The 18,780-nt window shown below is 39.9% G+C and overlaps 3 protein-coding genes across 3 annotated transcripts in view; all 3 read right to left on the bottom strand.

The window, feature by feature from the left end:
- The window catches only part of rimbp2a (RIMS binding protein 2a), a 55,820-nt gene extending 52,502 nt beyond the window's left edge, over window positions 1–3,318 (bottom strand). Inside the window, 1 exon segment of the mRNA XM_070924566.1 lies at window positions 3,181–3,318. Coding sequence (XP_070780667.1) covers window positions 3,181–3,318 — 138 coding nt within the window.
- A 3,329-nt stretch (window positions 3,319–6,647) lies between these two features.
- On the bottom strand, window positions 6,648–11,296 carry noc4l (nucleolar complex associated 4 homolog). The gene is made up of 15 exons (XM_070924547.1): window positions 11,144–11,296; window positions 10,861–10,981; window positions 10,446–10,552; window positions 9,808–9,915; window positions 9,436–9,585; window positions 9,205–9,307; window positions 9,038–9,072; window positions 8,901–8,951; window positions 8,653–8,764; window positions 8,453–8,513; window positions 8,215–8,325; window positions 7,681–7,844; window positions 7,461–7,543; window positions 7,152–7,265; window positions 6,648–6,987 (listed from the first exon to the last, which is right to left on the bottom strand). The coding sequence occupies exons 1-15, from the start codon at window positions 11,294–11,296 to the stop codon at window positions 6,868–6,870; spliced, it is 1,593 nt and encodes a 530-aa protein (XP_070780648.1). The 3' UTR covers window positions 6,648–6,867.
- Window positions 11,297–12,173: 877 nt separating this feature from the next.
- Window positions 12,174–14,444, bottom strand: pus1 (pseudouridine synthase 1). The gene is made up of 6 exons (XM_070924548.1): window positions 14,329–14,444; window positions 13,857–14,083; window positions 13,629–13,766; window positions 13,269–13,371; window positions 12,440–13,140; window positions 12,174–12,353 (listed from the first exon to the last, which is right to left on the bottom strand). The coding sequence occupies exons 1-6, from the start codon at window positions 14,390–14,392 to the stop codon at window positions 12,321–12,323; spliced, it is 1,266 nt and encodes a 421-aa protein (XP_070780649.1). The 5' UTR covers window positions 14,393–14,444; the 3' UTR covers window positions 12,174–12,320.
- Between the last annotated feature and the right edge of the window lie 4,336 nt (window positions 14,445–18,780).

The raw sequence follows: 18,780 nt of genomic DNA, 5'->3' as shown, positions 1-18,780 counted from the left end.
TATAATTATGTAATAGGGGCTTTTTGCTACTTTATGCCCTGCACAGTAAGGCTCTCCTCCACTTTTGCAGCAATTAATAGGTACCTCTTTTAATTCATCATGACACAGAAATGCTATGTGTGTTTATTCAATGGGTCACTAAATACAACCATCATTTTTTAGGGTTTTTATGGCATCTCTGCTTTGCTGGCTGACTTATGGTGGAGGTACACAGCAGAATGGATTGGTAAAGCAGCATGTGGTGGTTGGATTTGAACCAAGGGCATTGTGGTTAAGTGGCGTGTGCTCAGCCAACCGAGCCACCAGGATACCCCGAGGTAATCGTATTTGGACTCAGGGGTGATTTAAATAGATTGTCATATCGCCATCTGGTGTGTGAGTGAAATACTTGCATCAGTGCAGTCTGATGCAGTCAGCCGTGGTTGTACAGCTACTGACCCACCATTAAACAGATTTTCCTAAAAAAGAAAATCTGTCTTTTCAAGCCCATCAAGCTACTCTTGTCCAGCACAAGTGTTGTTATGAATGTGTTTCACTGGGAGTGGGATTCAGGCAGACTGCTATAAATCTACAGGCAACTACTCAGGAGGGAAATAATTCACTATCATTCATCAGCACTTAGTCACTGCTCCTCATAAAGGGAATACGTGTTGTCTTGTGTTTCCCAGAATGCATTAAATCTCTGACAATCACAGCAGCTACAGCAACATCCAGTGTATCATGTGTGTTTTGAGATTAAGAAAAGCAACAGTATCAAACAATCTAAAAAAGGGCTCTGGGACAGCAGTGTGCACAGACATGTATGTTTTTGCTGATCCAGATAATGACAATATCCCTACCTTAAAGGCAGAAACCCCTTTGTCCCAAAATGACTCTCTTCCCTTCCCGTCACATCACAAGCTGGCAGTGAAGGTGGAGGTGACACGTCCGTGTGGGGGTGTGTGAGTGTGTGTGTGCATGTGTACGCCGTGTATGAGTGCCAGTGTGTGCAGTTGCAATGAGCGTTTCCAATCTGCAGCTTTAATAGCTTGCCTAGTCTGTACGCCACTGTAACAGGCTGGATGTCTCACCCTATCAGTGAAGGCAAAAGCGGCTACAGTGGCTTGGCACTCGCTCTCTCACACACACACGCACATATACACACACACACACACACACACACACACAGTCCCACCCCTGAATCTGTTAACGCTTCCTCTCGCGCTCTCTGCTCCTTCCTCCAGTCACGCTTTAAACCCCCCCCCACCCCCCACCCTCTTTTTCACTCCGTCTCGCTCATACACAGAGATGTGCACGCCCTGTTCAACTGACCAAAAACAACGTCACACATGCAAAAAAAACAAAAAGAAAAAACAGACATGCGTGGCAGCTTTCATTTAAATGGACTGTGTAAATCTGTTGAGCAGTGATGTGTAAATCATTACATCATAGATGAGCATCTTTCCTCTGAATACATTTCCTAAGCAGATCAGGGTCCAGCATCTCCGTACTTTCTTAGAGACAGAATATAAGGATTTCCTGTTTTGCTGACAGAAGCAACGATCCACACATTGGTATTACTACTTGTAACTTTCCTCTCACATCAAATCAAATCTACACTGTCATGTTCCTGGGCTAAACCTCAGATACAACCATCCCTTTTGTTCTCTTCACTTCCTCTCAATCCCTGATCAGAGGACTCAAATTAAATCAGCGTGGTGGTTTTCAGTGAGGTTACATCAGCAGCAGGGCACCCGGTGTAGTCTGTCGATGGCCGTTCCCTGTTTAACACTGGGACGGAGGCACAGGACAGAGGACAGGACAGAAAGAAAGAGAAAGTGTGCGTGAGTGAGAAGAGAAAGCAGACCGTACGCGCTCTGTTCCACTCTGTTGCCTAGCAACAATTGCTCACTGTCTGTTCCCATCCTTACTGTAGATGCATTACTCTCGTAGTGAATTGGCTTTCAGGCATGACAAGACGCCCTGTGAGACCAGGGTTCAGGAACAGATGGAAACAGGATTAGGCAGAAATATGCAATGACCCCTTTAAATATGCAAATAGCTGATGGCAAAGTGTCATTTAACCACTTAAACAACCTTTGGACCACGTCATGGCCTGGCCTCTATCTCGACTGTGGATTTTTTAACACTGAAATGTGTTTTCAGAAATATGCTGTCCTCTTCTGGCCATGTTTGTAAAATGCTTGGAATAGAATAAAAGTAAAGACTCAATGGTGTTATTGCCGTTTCTTTACACCTAGTGACACATGATGACACCATTTTCCAAGAGGCTAACAAATTAGATTAGTATAGATTTTGTAATAGAAATACAAAATGGGGATTTATTGTTAAATATGTGTATATTACAAAATAGAGATTAACAACATAACATAAAAAAGTGATTTGATATTTCGCTTCAAGGCCTGAGTGTTCTCATTAACCCATGGTAGGGCTTCTGTTTAAATAAAGAGTAACCGCAAGGAGAGAACGCCTATTACACTCTATCATTTCCATATATATTTTTCTTTCTTTTTAAACTTGATTCTGAGTGTTGGGCAGCCAATCTGAGCAACGGCGTGCCAGTTGCTCAGATTGCTCCCAAAAACTCAACAGCAGACTGGTGTACATTTGTTAGGGTCGGATGAGGTAAGAGATTACTGAAAACAATGGATTTGTGGTCAAAAACACAAAACTGTCGACTTTACAAACGTTAAGACTGGAGGAGCTGGAATGAGATTAAATAACTTTCAGCAATAAGAATAGCGATCGTGCTGGAGAGCAAAAATGGATGTTGAGGTCCACCGACTTGTTAAATAAAAAATTTTTTTTTTTTAAAAAAAAGGTACACATCACAATAAAAAGGTATTGCATAGACCTATTTCTGTGTTGTAAAGAATGTATGGGTGGTTGACAAACTGCAACAGCAACTCCATCATCATAACTCTAAAAACAGTTATCTAATGTTACGTCATAATGGAGTGGAGCAGATGTTCCTTTCTGTTAAAGGACAGTCCATAAAATTGGTGCTTTATTCCCAGATGTTCTCCTCTCAAGTGGACAAAAAAAACAGAGGTCTGTTTTAGGTTAGTAACAGGATCATTTTATCATGGCTAGTAGGAATACAAACTCTTCCAGGTACGTTTTAATGTAGCTGTAGTAACAGTAGTAGTAACAGGCCTACAGTATGTGGTCCCACAGTACCTTGCCCTTGGCATGCAGGTGGTGGTGGTGTATGTTTCTGGCAGCGATCATGGCCAACTGTCTCTGGATCCAATGTAACTCCATCTGAGACTGCCTCAGCAGCTCCTCCACATGAGCACTGGACGTGTGATCCCGCATTATCACCTGCAAAAAAAAACAAAAAAAAACACACACACACAACCAGAGATTACACACACTGCAAACCTCACACTCTCCTCACACCTCCATACGAGCATACGCTAACTGAACCCCACACACACACACACACACACACACACACACACACACACACACACACACACACACACACACACACACAACGTACGACTAAATGTGTACATGCAAGATGTATGCACAGAAAAACATGCAAATCACCATAATTTTAAGCAAAAACTAACTTTTAACAACATTTTCATTTTTACAATAGGCAGATTGCGTAGAAAATAACTTCAGTAAAATGTGTATATTATATTTTACATACTTGCAATACATTTCCCCAATACTATGCTGACCAGAAACAAATCCATTTTAATGTAGCAAACACAGAGAAGAATACATGGCATATTGCATGTACATTACAACACTAACAAATCTAGCAAAGAGTTTCTTGGCACTTACTGTAGAATTCCTTCATCTTCTTTCATTAAAAAAAATCACATAACTTGCTTGTTACTACACAAGTACATAATCAATCCCTGACAGCAAACATTTCCAATTTAACACCAACGCTGCCCTCTGCCTCAGTTCGTCTACATGTATTTGTAGGTGCTGACTGGTATGATTGATATGTACATGTGTGTGCCCATGTGCATGTGTATGAGTGTGTTCAGTGAGAGAGAGAGAGTGAGTGAGAGAGCTCCACTGAGTTACATAAGAGAGGATTACTGTATCACAGCAACACAATGACAGGGGTGAACGTGGAAAAAACATCAGCTTTTATCAGTCGGTGCTAAATCCCCATCTATGTTGGGTTAGGGTTTGTTTTATACCTTTGCTCAAACACACACACACACACACACACACAAAAACGTATTCACAGTAACTACTATACAGTGACACATGGAGGGTTAAGAAGGTTAATGCTGCTTGTACCTCAGGAGATTTGACTTATCTGACTCTACTGCTGCATCATAATAAATACTCAAACAGCTGATTTCAGTCATGTGGTTTTCTGCCAACATGATGATTAACAAAAAACAACTGCAGAACAAGATCACATTTTAAAAACATTTAAAAAGGAACCATTTACCTGCCTCTTTTTGCACACTATCGACAACAAAGTGCCAACAATGAATGGACAAAGAAGGAATGCGAGTGATTTCTCAGAGGTAAAAAAAAAAAAAGTAGGATTAATCAGCTCCCTCTTCCGCTGTCTCTCTTAGAGCCTCAGCCAAATGCTCAAACAGCTTCTCCATGCTGACTCACCTTGGACAGCTTCTATTTCCTCGCAGGGGGCTGAAGGAGGAGGACAGACACAACAACAACAACAACAACAACAGTACACATAGCTAGGTAGATTGATGCAGAAATGTCCCGTCCTGCCAAGCCATCTATGAACCTGCAGTGCCAAGCGTCTCTCTCACAGATTTATCAAAGTGAGAGGAGAGAGCTGTGCCTACGTCATTATCCAGGCAGGCCTGAATGTTTGTTTTTGTTTTTTTTCATTTGCAATCTACCTTTTAATTGATCCATCACCCCATTACTATGATTAATTTCATGATATCGCTGCTTTATTTTAAAGTATGACACCTCCTTCTGAAGACGACAGTCTGCATTACTGCTGTGACACCATGTAGTCAACACAGCTTTATTCTGAGCAAACAACTCATTGTTGCACTGTTTACACAGTCATACCCAATTAAAAAGACAATGTCAGTCCCAGTTATGGGGTCGTTGCATTATATTAAACTATAAAAAAAGTTCCTCTTACAAATGTGTCTGAAGCTTTTGATGCATGCACTTTGTCTGCAGTGGAAGAGTTTGCATATCCTTAAGTATATCCTCCTAAAGTATATCTAAGGATAAAGGACTGCTAAACTTACATGTGCATAAAAAGAATCCTTAACATGCATGTAGTGCAATATTTTTCAGTGAAATACTGTATATCATCACAAATAACTAAGAAAGATTATTACCCATCCAAGTGAGGCGGTTTCTCTTTTCGTCTTCACAGTGATCTTCTGTTTTGCTGTCTTCTCGCCTTCCCAGTTCTGGAGGAGTCTGGTGCCATGTGTCTTGTAATAACAATAAGCCTGAAAAAAAATTACATAAACACTCTAAAACACAAACATACAAACTGCAGGGATGCATATCACTGCACTACATAACCATGGCTTCAAATGTGTTTTGCTCCTTAGCGAGTCCTTCTCTAACTACATGTTTTTGGGCAGCTTCTCCCTGATATGACTTGCTCTTTTCAAACAGAAGTCAGTTATGATTCATCATTTTCTCTCACGGCGTTCTTGTACCCAAGGCTGCCTGCTGTGAGGCCATATGGCACAATTAACAAGAGGATGAAATATGAACCGGAGATGGAAAAGAGCATTTAAGGCTAACCTCTCACCTGTAATCACAATGTAAGGCGGAGAAATGGCCTCGCGATGGTGCCAACTGTCAACATTCTTCATGGCTTGTAACGTTAGCTTAACCCTGATGCTATCTGGTAAGCTAACGCCTGTAGTTTGATTTGAACAAGCGAAAACTTAAAGCCCCTACACACACATATTCATGGTCCATCCACACAGGTGTTTTCACTTTGCCGATTAGCTCTTCACGTGTGTGTGTGTGTGTGTGTTTACTCTGTACTTGACCTCTCTAACAATCTCCTGTTAAATTTGTTGCAATTTAGGGCGGGACAATTTATTGTTTTTAAGCATGGAGTTTGGTGATGTCACATCATGCAAACAACCTGAATAAGGGAGAACACCTGTGTGAGTGTGCAGGGTCGTTGGCTGCATTATTTTATTTGTGGCAAAAGAACTACAACAACACACAGACAGGCAGACACCACCCAGACAAATTAGCACCTTATGTTTTAGGCTAGCATGTTAGCAAAAGATTGCCTATTTACACGAGGCAGATTAGCTTTCTGTTCAAGTCGTGTTTATGGTAATATTAATATTGATTCTCCTTCTATCGCTGGTGTTGTAAACTGCCAAGAAAATGTGGTTCTTCAGGTAGCGTTTAGTGCATTAAGCTTCTCCTAAGCCTTTAGCTGAAAATGGCTAACTGCTGCTGTAGCAGTGAGACTGAAATCAGTAAAGCTTCCATAAAATGATCTAAAACAGGCTGCAAAGTTTGATGGTCTGTGTGTGATCACTGATCATTTTGGCCATACAGCATTCAAACTTCTACAGAAATTGGAGGAAAACTTCAGCTAAACTAAATCCCATTCATTTGTAACAGATTTCATTTAACAGTCACCACAATGTGCTTAATAGACATATTTATTCACTATATTAGGAAAAGGTTTTTATTGATGTACAATAGTCACACATCAAAGACATCAATGGTCATGGAGAATAACACAATAACAAAACAACCAGATTGTTACTGATTACTGTTGTTGTTCTCGTTGCTGCTGTAGCTGGTCTCAAAGAGGCATTTATATAATTTTTCAGAGGAGAAGTGTTCTGGTCTCAAACATTTATACCACACTATGAATGCAGTTCCTTGTTTTTACTTGTTTTAATCGAGACAGAAGTGCTGTCCTAACACATCTCCCCCTCCTTTTAGTAACTGTGTTGCGGCTTCAAACTCTAGTGGGATACTCTTGATCTGAGACTGCTTCAGGTCTCTCTCCATCAGCTGGGGATAAGAACATGGGACACAGTGAGTATTAGCATGATTAGAGCTAACTTCCATTTAGTCTCTACGCACTAATAGACAACATTGTGTAATTGGTATATAAACTATTAAAACACTACAGAAACAGATGAAGAAACCAGTAAAATTTGGAAGTGTCTCATCACCTCATATGTTTTTATCTCCAGCACCTCACTGATGTCATCCTCTTGTTCAGACAGGGGTGTGTTGATCTGCATAGCAGCTTTGGCCACGTCTGGATGGTAATGCTTCTGCAGTGTCTGCAGGAAAGGAGGAGAAAAGAATGTCAACTTTAATTGACTGATAGTCTCTACTCCTAAACGTAAATGACATTCCTTCATCTCTTTTCTAAGCAAGATGCCAAAAACCTTGGCTGACACAAGTCATAGCTCAGTTGTAGTCACTGTCATGGATGACTAATTTGTGAACCCAAAGCCATCACATACTGTACTCACCTTAATCTCCCACAAGCTGCTCTCTAAGGCACGACACTGAGCAGGATCCTCTTCATCCATTAGATACGGGTCCTCCAAAGGCTCTGTCATTAAGAACAGAAACAAACATCTACATATATCCTGAAATGCTTTTGCCCTGATATTTTGAGTGGTTATAAACAGATGAAATTACAAATGTTAAGAAATTCTGAATATAAAAAGAAGAGTGACTGACACTCACCACCTTCTGTGCTGGGCTTGTGCATAAGGACTTTGCAGGATGGGTGGCGACGGATCAGGTTGTAGATGAAGGGCAGCACTATGAGGAGGGCTGTAGGCGGTGCTGTGAGAGCCAAACGAGCCAGGCGTTTGGCAAACGCAGCCACCAGGTACACTGGCAAGTGACTGGAGGCAAACACAAACACATATGCAGCGTATATGTTACTGACGTATATATGCTTTTTGAGTTTTTATGGTCAGTATCTTGAACAGTGGAAAGCAAATAATTTAGTTATTCAAATATCTCAGATACAGTCAGTTTAAATCATAAAACACATTCTCCCTAGCAACTACTGCTGCACTATCACTTGACCTCTTATATAGGTTATACAGGGAAATGCAGCTGTCAATCTGTAACTGAGGTACTTCATGTCAACTACAAATCGTAACTACAACTGTTTAACTGTCCAGTACTCCAAGAGGACAGATGCAGACAACTATAACTTAATAAATTGAGGGTAAAACATTTTTTTTAGTGAAGTATGAATGATCTTACCTGGAACTAAGGAACAGGTTAGCTAGGTGGAAAAAGCGTGCTCTGTACTTCACGTGGAAAACAGAAGGCTCAAGCAGATTATACAACTTCTTGTAGAAATCAGGGTAATCTCTGCAAAAACACACACCATACAGTACAGTATTTATACATGTCTTTCTGTCCTTTATAGATTCAGGATGGAGCCTTCATTAACGTGAATATTAAAAGCAACCAAATTTCTTTTTCATAAAATACTCACAGGTTGTGTTGATGTATGAGGACAAAAAGGCCATTGAGGGCCAGCAGACTGATAGCCCCACCTGTTCAACAAACACATGACAAAATGCCATACCATGATTACCAGATGTAAAAATGCTACTATGGTTATTTTCAGTTCAGCTCACATGAAGTTAGTACATAGAAGAGTATTGTCACAACTAAGCCACATGCACAACTTACCAACTTCATAGGCAGCAGTCAAGAAGTCAATCATCAGTGTGGGTTTACTCATGTGGGGCAAAATGGAGTCATGGAGGATCACCAAGATCTTTTTATACATGTTGCTTGGCAACTACAACAGAGAGATGAGAAGTTAATGAGACAAAGCATAGTCTTGATGGCACAGTGTCATAGATGTTTACAGAGAATACATTTTGATTGTTTAACAATGAAAAATTGTGATCGTGCAATCAAGATTTGTATAATACCTTATACTTGAGAAAGCCCAGCCACATCTTCTCAAAGACACGCTTGTGTTCCTGTAATGCGGTACAACATTTAAAATCGTGTTCAGGAAAAGATACAAGCAGAAATGTGAATGTTGGATTAAAAATATTTGACTTACATTCAGTTTAGCTGCTTTCCAGTCCTCATGCTTGGCTGGAGAAAAAATACGTAATTCTAATTACAAAAAGCAGCCTTTTCTCCCCACACAGTTCACAGTTCAGCATCATTGCAAAGAAGAAACTCACACAATGGCATTATAGCATTATGTCAAAAAGCAGGTCTCACCTTCCTGTTTAACCATAAAGTTGGTGAGCTCTGACTCCTTGCTTGGCACACTGATGTTGGACATGAGAGTGAACACATTGCTCTGATATATGGGCGCAACTGCCTGAGAGGAACAAATCAAGGTATTCAGCAAACAAAGTAACATGAATTAAAAAAAAATCTAAATTGTGACAATGAAAGCATTATACAATTTACAGCAGATGAGCTAGGCACTAAACGGAGTTCTCCTACCCCTTTGTTTTTGTTCATGACTTGGCCCACATTCTCACGGATGGAGCTCATGACATAATAGCGTACATCCTCCATCTCAAGGAACTCCTGGAATCTGGAGATCAGCAGGGAGTTGTCTGTAGTTTTGGACAGCAGTCTGGTCACCACCGCCTATAATAATAACAGAAATATGAAATAATAACAGAATTATCAGAAGGCGCCTGTGCCACTGATGACAAAAAGGTTGATGTTTACGAAAGCATAAAAAAAAACTGTCTTATTTCTTGTCTTGGCTAATAACATGGGGAAATTATTGAAGTCACACAAAAGAACAGATAAAGGATGTTATTATTCCCTCTGCTGATGGCCAGGCTGCGTAAATATAAATCCTACCAGGATGAGTTCTCTCGGGAAGCTGAAGTGTTCACTCCAGTCCAGGTCCTCGAGGGGATGCTGTCCTTCTCCTGCAGCAAACTTCATCAAGCAGCACAGGGCACTCTCCTGTATTCGAACAGTTATTTATGAAAAAACAGGCAACTTGATTTCCTTTCTCAGGTCCTGAAAGATAAAAGCCAACAATCTACCACATAATACTTGATTCCCTTTGTTATCTAAAATTATTACCATGGCTTTCAGCAATAATAATCAACCAGCTCGAAGACAATAGTTAATTTAACAGCACCAAAGAGAACAAAGAGGGTGCTGACTCCAGGGTATTGGTAGTAATAACAGTGTACCTAATCACATGTGCACAAAAAGTGAAAAATCCATGCACACCTGCACTGCCTTGGTGAGAAGTATAGGAAAGGAACTATGTCAACTGAGAGAACAAAGCTTCCTGCACGCCTCATCACATACGCTCTCTTTGATAAACTTCATGTCTGAAAAAATGTGTTGATCTGCATGACCCTTCTCTTATGGCAGTCTTAAGTAAATGTGACTCCATACTATGGTACCCGTTCAAACACAGCTCTCTGTCAAACGTTTGTGTGTGTGAGCACCATTTCCATTCAAGCTTTCAGTCAACTCACCTTGACTCCGTGAAGTTCATGGCTGAGGTGCTCAAGCAGGATCTCCACACAGCTGTTGTAGCGGTGTCGCATGAACATGTTGTACTTCTCCTCAGCATTATACCCTCCTGATCCAGAGCAGATACAGACAATGATGATATGATTTGCAACCCATGTGAGAGTTTGTAACCATGTTCTTGTCTGATATACTGCCAGGTCTTTTCCAGATGTTATTTAACCAGGGCTTAAACTTATGACAGTTATAAAATGTGTAAATTCATACTGGACTTAAATGTAAGGTCATAAAACACATTTTCAGCATTTTTCATTAGATATCCCATCAGTCTCTGTAGGCACAGTAGTGTTGGTGTGAAACTTGCCAACACCCATCTCATGACTAGGGTTCATTATAAAAGAATTATCAGTTTATACTCACCACTCAAAGCATCCTCCTCTCCGGGCAGTTTTCCCACAAACAGCTCTTTCCTCTCCAACAAGGTGCAGAACAATGTGCTGCACGCATTGACAGCACTGATAACGTCCTTCTCTTTTTCTGACTGCAAACGGACACGGGGAATACGAACACATGCAGAATATTGCTTCAGTAACCTGGGGAAGTAGTCAACCTGCTAGATGACCATAAAGTTAGCTAGCCGGCATGTAGTCAGTTGGGGTGCTCAAACAAATGCGAAGTGTATTTATATATATTATATATTTACCTGAAGGAACTCGAGGATGTCAAAAACGTTGTTGGCATGTTTTCTGCTCTCAAGTATACTCTCGACTTTACCGTATAGGTCAATTTTGGCAGTTTTTTTACTTTGTTCTGTTGTTTTTGCCGAACTCACGTTGCGTTTTTTGGCCGGCGCCATGATTACTGAGTGATGCTTCGTTCAAATGACATGTGAAGAATACGGAAAACCAGACATTGCCAATGTGGAAGGCACACATCCCAGAAATTTTGTTAATTGATCTAAACTCAAAATTAGAGTAGATTGTATAAATATTGCCGTGCATGGGTATACATAACATATATATTGTTGATATTTATCATTTTTCACTGCTGTGAAAGTACGGCAATCATAGTTGAGAGTCTACTTCATTGTAAATCAAAAGGTCAGTGAATGCAACATTAGTCCAAAACACTCAACTGTTGTTTCGCCTCCTAGTGGCTGGAGGGTGAAGTTTTACCTTTGGTTTAAGCACTTCAGAGTATCTAACCACTGTCAACCAATTGCTTTCAGATCACAACAGTTAAAGTAATCAATAACTGTATGATACTATCAAATAGGTCAGGGTGAAAATGTGGCTGTGGATATGGTTGTTGTTCAGACTACGGTTGCATTTGTGGTTAAATCTATGATGATCTGGATACGGCTACTGTAACTGTACTGTGACAACTGTTACTGCTATTACCATTAGCCAAGAAAGCTTATTTAAGTCTCTATCAGATATGACAGATGTGTTACCAATAGTGTTAGCTACACCCAATAAGACTTGCACTTGAGCTGGCCACAGCTGAAGATGAGCCCACTCGCGCTGTGGTTACAAGGTTACAACCAGCGGCGGCCTACTGCATAATACAAAATACTATATCATAATACAGCTCAGCCTTTCTCTATGAATCAGAAGGAGACACAGGTTGGCGGGGGGGATCCGTCTATGTAACAGGGTGAAATTAACATTGAGAAAAAAATCAATAAAGAATAAATAACGAACACAGAGGCTTTTATTATCTTGTTTGTTTAATAACATTTGTGTAAGAGAAGCAGAATTTAAAAGAAAAAATCCACAAAAAAAGTCAATCTTGGAAGATGTACTAAAAAGAAAGCCAATTCCCAACATAAGAGAATGTTTTGGTGAGAAAATGTCTCGTCTCTCAGCAGGCAGGGTGACCTAATCGGAGTCGTTTCCTACATCTGCATTGTCCTGTGGGGAAAGGAGAGCAACAATGATTAAGGACATTTAACAAAATGGATATTTAATGTGGCTACTGTATTCTGACTTCCAGATACCTGTTTCTGGTCCTTGTTGTCTCGTGTGTCAGTAGCTGTGGCTTCAAAGTCATGGATAGGAAGTGTGGACATCCAGCTGACCATGGAGCCCTCCTGACACTCTGTCTCAACAATGGTGGGGTAGATGTGAGCCTCCTTGAAGGCCTTGATCGCCTCTTCCTCGCCGTCCCAATCCAGCCGCTCATGCAGCCCGTCCCCTCCGAATCGTTTGTTGTACCGGTCAAAGTGAACCCTTTCCAGGACCAGCCCCAGTCCTGGAGCTTTGGGCACGTCCACCTTCTCCTGTCCCCAGCTCCGCTCCATCACGTCCTCCTTGGCGTAGCCCTTTACCACAGCAATCACCAGGCCGATCATCTTGCGGATTTGGTGCAGCATAAAGCTCTGGCCTCGCACAGTGATCACTGCAAATTCAGTGTCGCTGCAGATAAAAGGCTCTCCACAAGACATCTCTGTGATGTAGCGCCGGGCACTGGGGTCATTTGCAGCCTTCTGAGAGGTGAAGTTGTGGAAGTTATGGGTGCCTTTATAAAGAGCAAATAGACGGTTCACCTTCTGAAGTGTCTCTGGCGAAAGGCGAAAGGCTGCTGTATTACCAGTATCATAGTCTTTGGGGGATAAGGCCACTGTTGGAAGCATATAGGCGTATGTGCGAGCATCACAGTTGTTTTTGGAATTGAAACCCTGGGTCACCCGTTTCAGACCTGTCAGAACGGAAGTAAATTGAATATTAAAACCCCTCCTTTCAGCATTCATCATCCTAAAATCTTGGACTTGTTATTAAAAATGTAATTCAGCAAATACTCAAAGATACCAACAACCAATGACTTACCGAGCACTCTGATCTGTTGTGGTAGATGCTCATTGATTTTTGCAATAATGTCTTCAATCAAACGCAGCTTTAGAGACACCACTTGGCCAGCGGCAGACACACCCTAAACAAATTCAAAACAGATGAACACAAACAGTTTGTCATAATGACACACCAGTAATAATGATGTATGCAAACTCTTATTATGGCTTGTTAAAATATGACAACATCACCCATTACATTACACTTGTTACGCATAAAACTGACCACATATAATAGTTATGCAGCACAATACAGTGAATATTTGAGTCTTCCTTCAAAACCACCTTGTTGGCCTAGTGCTAAATGAATTCCTATTGTGCCAACTGTACAATCCCATACCTTATCTGTTCTGGCACATCTTTGGAAAGACATCTTCTTCATTTCGTCGCCATGGTTTTCAGGAATGCAACCAGATTTAATAAGCGCAGTGACCAGATCATCTTCAATGGTCCTAAACTGAGAGGTTCCCGGGTTTCTCTGAAACACAGAAAATATTTAAATTTAGCAAGACGTAACAAAAGAAAGTTCTTATAAGAGAGAGAGAGCGAAACCAGCTGCAGTATGTACCTGCATGCCATAGTATCCCTTCCCAGAGTATGCCAAGAGGAGGACCACTTTCTTTTTGGGATATTTCTTTTCATCTTCAGTGGGTTCCCCCTCTGCTTTTATTCTTTTTGTGGCCTGCACCCTCTCAGCAGAGTCTTCATTTTCCTCATTGGCTCTTTTTAGCGGCTTGGCTATCTGCTCATCTCTGGATCCTCCACTCATCATGCAAAACAACTTATAGAGGCCACCTGTGGACAAAACAGGGATGACTTTAGACTTTTATTAATCCCACAGCGGGGAAATTTACACGTCACAGCAGCAAAGACAGAAAGGTGCAGAAACACACAGGCTCTAATATGGTACCATGTCTGTGTAACATGGACAGTCAGTAGTACATCATGTCATGTCCTTATACGTGCTTATAAGTAACTATGACAAACGACAGTTTTCACACATTTAAACTAAATTCACGGTCTTCATCAGGTTGGCTTACCGTTTCTCTCTGATGTCAGTCTGTGGTTAACTAAGGCACTCAACAGTGGTCGGATTTTAAACATGTCACGCTAAGCCATCGTGACAAAATCATGCCGCTAAAAGATGCAAACTGACATATCAGCTGAACCACGGAAGCTAACGCGGAGCAGAACAGAGTATTCTGATAAAACTAACTAGAAAGAACCCGTTGACTAAATAAACAATCTCCTAGAAACGTAAGTTAGCCTTTTAGCCCAAATTTGAATGCCTATATTCACGAATATTTATAAATAAAGTACAAACTGTAGCTGTATCTAACAGTCCCGTTGTAGATGCGACAATACACACACATGGCCAACGTCAACTTTGACCCTTGTTGTAAATATCGCGAGACTCGTTCTCTCTTCTGCAGACGTCATAGCAGCGTGTGTCCTCTCTGTCGATAAAACGCAAAGATGTAACGACCCTCTTTGAGTGCAGTGCTGTCCCTGATCATTGTAAACCTTATGATTTACGTGCGGATTTTTACATCCACATGAAAAATTCAAACCATTCAACATTTTAATTTAATGTATTACTACTTTTGCAAGGATTTAACTTCAGGACCACTACTATAATCGTTTGTCTTCCTACAAATTTGCAGGATCTCAGCGTACAGCCAACTCTCATTTGTTATGGAAGTCAGTTTATCATGTAATAATAATAATGGTAGAGGAGTAACATGTAGGACAAAAAAAACACCGCATTCAGCTAAATACAGTTGACAGACAATTTAGAGAAACATCTACATGTAGTAATATTTTTGTCCACTTGAGTGCAGCAAAATCACAAAAGAGGAGTTAGTTGTTTTGGAATATGTGTTTTTAAATTCGAATGGCACCAAGTTTGTATTTTAAGTTATGGTTTCCAATCTTATGTGCCTCTCATAGAAAATCTCATGTTGTTACACTCGTGAAAAACTAGAAAAAAGAGATTTTTCCTCAGGTGGGCTTCAAGGACTATCAGTGACTAGTCAGGGCCAAACATCGACTGAACTTTCATTGCTCTTTATAATTTTCATATAGGGTGGACTACAGTTTATTGTGCTATAGGCTCATACTCATCACCTTGTTGTGTAGACTGGCTGCTTGTATTAGTTTACAAAGATTTCCCGACGCCTTCACTCAAATCACCATATTAAAGACTTCATCTGAACTCTTCGTACAGTTTAAGCAAGCAGACATGTTTTTTTCATAATTTATAGTCCATATAAAGAAGTCCTTACTATATCAATTTATAGTAGCCACTCATCATAATGTGACTCATGTAAGTGTAATGCATGTGGGAAAACACTTCAGTCAAATTATAGTGGCAAAGAGGTTCAGCACTTTTAGAGAAGAGAGGTGTTTATGTCTTTCTCAAGGACACCACAACAACGAGGGATCCTGGTTGCCAAGAGGCCAAACCTTTAAACTTCTCATCCTGGGATGGCCTTAGAATGCACACTTGCACTTTTTCATGGCACCTTATAAGGTGTTCAACTAGTATTCTGCTGAAAACCCAATGCCAAACATAGGCATGCTATGGGAAAAGCAATCCCACATCACACCAGGCATGTGCCCATTTTTCCAACAAATGCGGATCTTGCTGGACACTGGTGATTGTAAATGTGAAACAGTGATTCTTCAAGACTGGTAGTGCGGCTGATAAGGTTTTGCTGAATGAAACAGCTCAGAATAGAGTAATGTATAGTTAAATTATAATATCATTGCTTTAGATAGCCTTCTCTACGACAGTAGAAAACAGTGTGAGTGAGTGTAGAGAGAATCTACACAAGTGGTAATTGTAAATTCATGTTGTCCTGCTCAGATGTACTAAAATAACTCCCATGTTCCTATGACACAGGAGTCTTAACTTGGTGGATAAAAAAACAATTCTTTTCCCTATGTGACATGCTAATTGTGTCTTTTGCAAACTAGCAGAAATGTTCATCTATCCCCTGGAGACAGACATAAACAAAGTCAACATTTTGTCCTCAGTGTCCTGAGATGTCTAATCTGAAGTCCAGTCTCCAAAGAGAGTGAACTGGCCTCAGAGTGAGCCACTAAACAATCTGTCAAAACAGACCTACACCTTTCTGTAAAGCTCACACTCACCTGTGCTCCTGCATAGCGTGAGCAGGCCACAGTCTTTTCTTACAAGAAAACAGCCACAGCAGAACCTTGATCAGATTGGCCTGAAACTCGCTGCCTCTGTGCTGTCCCCACATATAACAAAAAGGAATTAATTAAAAACCCTCCTCATTGTCAGCAAAGAAATCCACAGCTGTTAAAGGTGTTGCCCTGCTGGCTGAGTTATATAAGCTGTTGAACAAAACAAACATAACACACCGTATTTGTCAAATATGAAAAGGGAATGAGGTGACTTTATTTACAAACCAGCTAATAATAAAATATGCTGCGAACAAATTAAATGGAAAGGCAGAAAATATCACTTGAATTCAATCCACATAGTGCCAGTAGCTCTAAAACATCATTTGTATTTACTCAAGCAACAATGCTACAATTCTACAGTCTTCAGGCTTGACAGCACCACATGATTTGTTTCATTTTTAAAGTTAAGCATATTTTAATGCTGTATACAACTAGGAATTAGAGATGCATTGTGAGTCTGCCTAGTGATAACTTTCATCATAACTTTCATACGTTTTGAGACACTGTGTTCAGTTTTCAGCTCTGCATGAAATGAAAATGGACTACTAAGTGTCTTTTCAGCTTGAAATTATGAATTACCACTTTGCTCACTACCTTTTGCATCATGCAGCAGTTTTTTATTAACGTCACAGCATATAAATTATGATATTATTTTGGATTTGCAAACTACATTTGTAATATGTGCTTCCAAAATTATACTTAATTATAAATTCAGAGGTGAAATGTGCATTTCTGTGACTAACATGTCTGTATATTTTAGGTTTGGGGAAAATAATCATAATAATGTTCTATATTCTTAAATGTTGTCTGTATCTTTCTTCTTTTAATAACAGGTGATTTATTTCCACATTTAGCATGTTTCTTGTTATTGAAGCATAACACCTGTCCTTACTGTAGTCACATAAAACCAGGTACCATTCAAAAAATCTCAATTAATATATAGTTAATCTGTATGAAAGTAATGTTAGCTGGACAATCTGACAGCCTGGCTCTCATTCACTGCATTTTTTCATTCTTATCTCAAGCTGTTGTGTGTCTGAATAGTTGCAGATGAAGGTTTTTATTTTATTTTTTATCAGGCTATCCCAACTGTCACTATAGCTGCACAGATTTAGTCTTTCCTTGTCATTGAGCAGGCGTCTGATTGTGGCAGCACACATTAGTCACAGTGTCTGAATATAACTTTCAGATAGACAGCAGATACTGTAGGCTGCAAAAGACAGAAACCATCTCACATGGGAGTTATCTCATCGTCTTAAAGGATTCTTTTTGTTACCTATGAAGTCGGTATTATAGCCTCTAGTAACCTCCGCACTAATAGGATTAAATATTTCTGACTGCTTTTTATGTATATGTAGTCATAGACATGTCACTACCTGAGTTGACTATATGGTATCATCTCAAAGACAACTTCTAGGACTACTTTAACAGATACATTCTTTCTGACACTATGATGAAAGGCCACAACGCAAATGATAAGGGCTGTGTTATATCACTGACACTGTTGCTCTGTCGATCTGACAGAGAATGGGATTCTTCTCACACAACTCCAATAACACTGACAAATATCAGATAATAAAACTAATATCTATTACCTATTACCAGGCCCTGTGTTGGCAGCATTCCTTGGGGGAAAGTAGGGATTTATTAAAATACGTCTAAACTTTTGTCCTCATTTATCTGCAACTCTCTCTCAAAATAGAACAGAAGATTGAAGAATGTTTCACAGTAGTGAACAAAGTATGTGGAACTGTGGAGAAATAAGAAACTCACTCATATAAACATTTTGGAATAGAATAGAACAGCAAACCGGTCAGTATTTGTGATGAATTGTAGAGAAATGTAATAATGTAAGATTATATGTGTAAAAAAACATGGACCATAGGAGAGACTGAGACATGAAACATAGTTAACTATTTACATTGCCAGGCATGTTCAATCTTACGATCAACTAAAATGTTAGAGGTTTGGATTGCTTTTTGGCTATTAATTTTACATGCAGTATTGTTGTAACAAAAAAAGTTATATAGCCTAAATGGAACTTGACCATTTTGCTTTGTTGATATCGTGTTTCACAAAAATCACAACTTTAGTCAATACAGACATTTTTAATCATTCATTCACTTTTTTTACAGGATAGATTCTTTGTTATATTCCTTTACCTCGTTTGTAACACAATGCTTTTCAAAATTTGTGTGTTTGTATTTTTGTGTATTTCAATGATAAGAGCAGAACAGAAATACTATATATATAGATGATAGAGAAAAAAATATTTTGAG

Source organism: Enoplosus armatus, chromosome 18 (assembly GCF_043641665.1).
Source record: "Enoplosus armatus isolate fEnoArm2 chromosome 18, fEnoArm2.hap1, whole genome shotgun sequence".
In the NCBI taxonomy this organism is placed as follows: Eukaryota; Metazoa; Chordata; class Actinopteri; order Centrarchiformes; family Enoplosidae; genus Enoplosus; species Enoplosus armatus.
Note: the sequence above shows the minus strand (reverse complement) of the source record. Positions and strands in the feature narration are given on the sequence as shown.

Excerpts from the sequence above, each read along its gene's own strand:
- noc4l (XM_070924547.1), bottom strand. The coding sequence starts at position 11,296 with ATGGCGCCGGCCAAAAAACGCAACGTGAGTTCGGCAAAAACAACAGAA. Across the intron at positions 10,982-11,143 it reads ACATCCTCGAGTTCCTTCAG|TCAGAAAAAGAGAAGGACGT; the intron begins GTAAATATATAA and ends GTCCGTTTGCAG. Across the intron at positions 9,308-9,435 it reads TCATGAACAAAAACAAAGGG|GCAGTTGCGCCCATATATCA; the intron begins GTAGGAGAACTC and ends TGTTCCTCTCAG.
- pus1 (XM_070924548.1), bottom strand. The coding sequence starts at position 14,392 with ATGTTTAAAATCCGACCACTGTTGAGTGCCTTAGTTAACCACAGACTG. Across the intron at positions 14,084-14,328 it reads ACTGACATCAGAGAGAAACG|GTGGCCTCTATAAGTTGTTT; the intron begins GTAAGCCAACCT and ends TTTTGTCCACAG. Across the intron at positions 12,354-12,439 it reads ACAACAAGGACCAGAAACAG|GACAATGCAGATGTAGGAAA; the intron begins GTATCTGGAAGT and ends CTTTCCCCACAG.